The 6,000-nt window shown below is 36.2% G+C and overlaps 1 protein-coding gene across 1 annotated transcript in view; it reads right to left on the reverse strand.

Annotated features, from left to right (window-relative positions):
* SI (sucrase-isomaltase) overlaps window positions 1-3,610 on the reverse strand; it is an 88,386-nt gene extending 84,776 nt beyond the window's left edge. Inside the window, exon 1 of the mRNA XM_043995734.1 lies at window positions 3,493-3,610. Within this exon, the coding sequence (XP_043851669.1) occupies window positions 3,493-3,610 (118 nt within the window). The remainder of the gene's footprint in view (window positions 1-3,492) is intronic.
* Between the last annotated feature and the right edge of the window lie 2,390 nt (window positions 3,611-6,000).

Raw genomic sequence — 6,000 nt, forward strand, 5'->3', positions numbered from 1 at the left:
ATATGCTACAGATAAGTCCTATTTTTTTAACTCTGATTAAGAGGAAGTGACAAAGAATAATTGGTATCCCTATCAGACATTGGGATTTACCAAACTCTTTTCACGCATGATCTCCATTGGGTCTCACAACAGAACTTTGAGGTAAAGTAACTACAAAGATGTGGTGTCAAAAAAAAAAAAAAGCTTAGTTGCATTTTCAAGTTTTTAAAGCTTTTGAAGTTTGATACTATACTAAGCTTTTAGGGACATGCTGTATTATGACCTCATTTTACATGGGAATACTGTGGCCAGGCAGATTAAGTGATTTGCCCAAAGTCTCACAGTCAGAAAGTACCGAATATGATAAATGAACCTAATTTTTCCTAGATCCAGGTCTTTGCACTGTGTGATATTTTTTGATGAAGAACTGTGAATGACTTGACTATTCTCAACAATACAATGATCCAAGACAATCCGACACAAAGAATATTGATGAAACATATTATCCGCCTACAAGGAAAGAACTGATATTGATGGAACAAATTGAAGCATGCTATTTTTCACATTCTTTCATTAAGGGCCAAATATGTTGATATTTGGCATGATCATATATGTATGGCCCGTATCAGATTGTTTGCCACCTGGGGGGGGAGGGGAGTGAGGGAAGGAGGGATAGAGATTGGAAAAGAAAACTATAAATAAAAATGTTTAACCTGGAAAGCTGGGGGAGGGGTGTGCTGAGAAGGGTAAAGAAGGTAGATATGTATTTATATGTAGATATATATACATATATATACACACATATAAACACATATGTTGTACATTTATGAGTTATTTAGGTCTTATTTATATAGTAATTATAATTTTAAAAATTTGTCATATAAATTATTTATATAAATTGATATGTATATGTTATTTACAAAACAGTTATTTAGGGGCAGCTAGGTAGCACAGTGGATAAAGCACTAGCCCTGGATTTAGGAGAACCTGAGTTCAAATCTGGCCTCAGACACTTGACACTTACTAGCTGTGTGATCCTGGGCAAGTCATTTAACCCTTAGTGTCCCACAAAAATAAATTAATTAAATTAAAAATAAATACAACAGCTATTTAAGGATTGAAAATACTAAGTTTTGTGTTTTAGGACATATCTAGGTATATCTAAATGTAATAATGTAGAAATTTTACATTATATATGGCATATATGTTCATGAGTATATGTTATATCTGTTTTATATATGTAATATAATTATAGATCACAAATAAAATTTTAAAATTTTTTTAAAACCTCTCACAATACATATACTGCCCTTGACAGCATAGCCAGAACCCCAAGATGGTTTCACTCATAGCCCCTCACATGACCTTAAAGTGAAAAAAAATGAGGTAGAAATGTTCTTTCTCATAGCCCCTATCAGTCATGACTTCATACTATCACATCCTAATATTTGGGATGGGGGAGGGGAGGAGGTGAGACATAAGGAAGGAAAAAAATGAGATGGGGAAAAAATAGTGATTCACATTTTCACATTACTTCCTATGTGCCACTGTACTAAGTACTTAATAAATACTATCTCATTTGATCTTCACAGCTCTAGGAGCTGGGTGTTATTATCATCATTTACAGCTAAGGAAAGTGAGGCAAACAGAGGTCAAGCGATTTGTCAAGGTTCACACAGTAAGTTTAAAGTAACTTATACATTAGTCTATTGATATTAGAAATCTTGTTCTGGACAGTCACAGTACAACATTTAGATGAATGTGTAAATTGATTGAATATTCCAGTCCAATATCAATATCTTGACTTCATCTTAGAAGGAAGTCTGTCTCCTAAAGTAACCCAATGATCTCTGCTTAGCCCTCTGCAACTGACTTTTTAAAATTAATGACTCAGATAACAGTGTAGCTGAAAGGACTACTGAATTTACAAATGATGAAAAGCTAAGAGAGATAGCTAATAAAAAAAAATGGCGGACAGGATGAAAAGTACCTTGGTATGATAGAGCAAAATTTCCACTCTAGGTATTCCCCATGCTAATGAAATTGAAGGTCTTAATCAAGAATAAAATCAGCAAAAAAAATGAATTCTGCTGCAAATTCCAAAAGGATCTTTATGAGTACAAAATAGTGGAGAAGTAAGTAGATCATGGTTGAAGAATATTTGGAGTTTTATTAGGGTATAAGCTCAATCTGAATCAACAGGGTGATATAGATTTTGGGGGTCAAATATGGATGGACCTGTGATTTCATTATTATAGAGAGCTTGCTGTGTAGAAACCCCTTACGCTAATGCGAACTGACAACTTGCCTATCATTTATAAGCTAAGTTTCCTTGGACGTTGAAAGATAATCTCTCAGTGACTTAGCCATGGTGCCATAGCAAGTACTTGCCAAAGAATAGATTGAAATCAGTTCTCCCCAACTTCTAGGCCAGCACCCTTATCCCCATGTAATACTGCTTCTCAACAGATCCTAAAGTTCATATGTTTACAGAATAAAGAGACCAAGATGGTGAAACCCCTTGAAATTGTGGCATACAAGGAGCCATTGCAAGACTAGCCTTGTTTTAGGAGTGGGAAGAAAGGAGATAGTAATAAAAGTCATCTTCACACATTTCCTCAAGCTCCCAAAGACTTCTCTGTCTCTTTCCTGGTGTTACAAGATCATAGATGTTACAGAATCTTAAAGGTGGAATGGATTTCACAGACCATTTAATCCAACCTCCTCATTTCACAAATAAAAGGGAAGCCATGAGGTTGAATATCTTGCCTGAGCTTATAAAGTATTAGGCATCAGAGACAGGATTCTAATCTAAGATTTTCAAATATAGAGCTAATTTTCTTTCTCTCACAACACACAAGTAGAGATAGTTGTACTTAGACTACCAGGTGGGCCAGTGGATAAAACACTGGGCCTAGAGTCAGTAAATTGGTGGTGGTGGTGTTGTTCAGTCATATCAGTCATGCCTGAATCTTCATATCCCTGTTTGGGGTTTTCTTGGCAAAGATACTGGAGTAGCTTGCCATTTTCTTCTCCAGCTCATTTACAGATGAGGAAACTAAAGCAAACAAAGTTAAGTGACTTGCCTAGGGTCACACAACTAGCGAGTGTCTGAAGACAGATTTGAAATCAGGTCTTCCTGTCTACAGGCCTAATATTTCTATCCATTGCACCTTCTCACTGGAGTCAGGAATACCTGAATTTAAATTCAATCTCAGATACTTACTAGCTATGTAAATAGCTGGGTAAATTTCTTAAACTTTCTCAGTCTCAGTTTCCTCAACTGTTAAAACAGAGATAATAGGAGTGCCTGCCTGCCAGTGTTGTTGTGAGGATTAAATATGTAAAGTGCTTTGCAAACTATAAAGTACTATATAAATGTGGGATCTCTGTGTTTGTGTGAGTGTGTGATGTTGTGTGAGTATGTGATTGTGTGTGTGTGTGTGAGATAGGATACACACTTATCTCAGACAGAAAGAAATATTGTTTGTGTTTCAGGGTCCGCGTCCTTACCTCTGATTGCTGGTGCTTTTGTTGCTAATGTTACAACTAAGGCCACAGCAATTATAGAAACAATTGCAAACAGGACAATCAAGGAGATTTCTAATCCGCTGAATTTCCTCCTTGCCATCTGAAAGAAGAGAAAAGATTAGTTTTTTAACTTGCTGTTCATAACAAAAGTGAAGTTTCCAGAAAAATCTAAGCTCCGTGGGAGCAGAGACTATCTCCTTATTGACAGTGCATCCCCACACCAACCTTGCCACAGTCCTGGAACATAGCTATTAAGCCTGCTCTTTGCTATGTATATTGGTTGACACTACAGGAGATTAAAAAGAAAAATTAGACATAATCCCTGCCCTTGGGATCTTTTGATCTTGTTTGGAGAAATGAGAGCTATTTGTGTTTGTGAGCATGTATGCGTGCGCACACACACACACACACACACACACATATATATACATATGTGTGTGTGTAAATTATAGGATATATAATTACATGAGAGCACTATAAAAGATTATGAGAAGAAATTAAAGGGAAACCACTTCCAGCTAGGAAAATCATGGAAGTGTTGACAAAAGAGACAGTGTTTGAGTTGGACCTTTAAGGAGGAATAGAATAGTAAATCAATCCTGATAACTAAGTAAAGGGAACATATAAAAAAGGGAGAAAAGTAAAAAACCAAAGGATAACTAAAGAACAAATGAATGAAACAAAGCTATACAAAAAGAAGTGTATAGTTTCTGACAAGCCCAGATGAGTAATAATTGGTCACATTCTTATAGTACTTTAAGTTAACAAAATTCTTCACACACACAACAACCCTGTTGACCGACATAATAAAAGTACTATTATTTGTGTTTTTAACAGATAAAGAAATTGAGACTCTAAGATATAGTGGCTTCTTCAGGGACACATAAACATTAGGTATACAAAGTCAGATTTTTAGCCCAGGTTCCCTGAATTGAGGTCTCCTACCCTTTCCTTTTCTATTGACATCTAGGCTAGAAAGTGCATTGATATCTTGTCCTCATATTAAAAATAGTGGCACCAACAAACAAAACTTATCCTTTAAAAGTGAATAATTATTTCATACTAGGCCTGACGTATCCTCATTGGTGATAGAATGAATGAGTGCAAATTCATCTAATGTATACTGTACAGCAAGACACAGATCGTGCCTCATGTCCAAACTAGAAAACAACCAAGAAACCAGTTCTACCCAGGTGTTTTACCATCTGCCTTGTCACCTTGAACTCCCCTTATCCCCAATTTTCTACATACTGTTCTATGAATAATATTTGAATCAATACCACTAGCCATGCATTACCAGCTGCTTATTAAATATTGTGAATTAGAAGCTCTTATGGATGTCTCAAACTCAATGGATCTCAAACGGGACCTATCTTCCTCCAAAAACAGAACAAAACAAAACAAAAAAGTCATCCGTTTCACAACTTTTCTAATGTACTGACACCACTACCATCCTTCAAGTTACCTAGGTTCATAGGCTCAGTTCTCAACTTATTACTCTCAACTCAATTTCATTACTCATTCTCAACCCCCACATCTAATCCATCATGAAATCTTGTATGTTTGTTTCTTTTCTTTTCTTCACTTCTCTGAGATATATTCCCTTTGCTTCACTCACAGAGCATGTTCAGTCCCTCCTTAGAATTTACATGGACTGTTGTAGTAGCTTGTAACTCATGTCCCTCTATCAAGTCTCTCCACCCTTGACCCACATGCCAGTGATTTTACTAAATTGCAGAAAACTTTCTTAGGATGTTACTCCCCTACTCAATAAAATCTATAGATTCCTTATAACCTCTAGGAACAAACAAAAACTTCACTGTTGATCAGTTAAAGTGCTTCACACCCTGTCTCCCTTAAATATTTCCAGTTTTCATAAAGTAACTTTGATGAACCTGAAGGTCCTTGCACACAGTCTTCTGTCTCATACTTCTTTGTTTTTCCACTAGTTAGCCACCATGCCTGGAATTCTCTCCCTCCATTATTCAGCCTCTTAAAATACCCAGCTTCCTTCAAGACTTGGCTCAAATGACTCTTTCCACATTAGGTCTTTGCTACTTCCCACAGAACTACTGCCATCTTCTCCAAAGTTACCTTCTACCTATCCTCATATATATATACATATATGTGTATGTGCATATGTATGTATAAATGTTTTTGTTGACTTTCCAATTAGAAGTTAAGCTCCTTGAAGACAGGGTCTTTTTGCTTTTTGAATTTCCTTTGTATTCGGGGTAAGAAGGACATAGGAAATAAGCTTTTACATAGTGACTATTATGAATGATTTTCACTAGTTAACTCATTTGATCCTAACAAAAGTCCTGTGAGGCCCCCATTTTATAGGAATATAAGGCAAATATTGGTTTAAATGCCTAACCCAGTGTCACACAGCTAGTAAGAGTCTGAGGATAGATTTAAACTCAGGGTCTTTCTGACTCTAAACCAGTACTCTCTCTGCTATACCACCTGTGACAATAACTGGACGGCTGG

The sequence above is a fragment of the Dromiciops gliroides genome, chromosome 3, assembly GCF_019393635.1.
Source record: "Dromiciops gliroides isolate mDroGli1 chromosome 3, mDroGli1.pri, whole genome shotgun sequence".
In the NCBI taxonomy this organism is placed as follows: domain Eukaryota; kingdom Metazoa; phylum Chordata; class Mammalia; order Microbiotheria; family Microbiotheriidae; genus Dromiciops; species Dromiciops gliroides.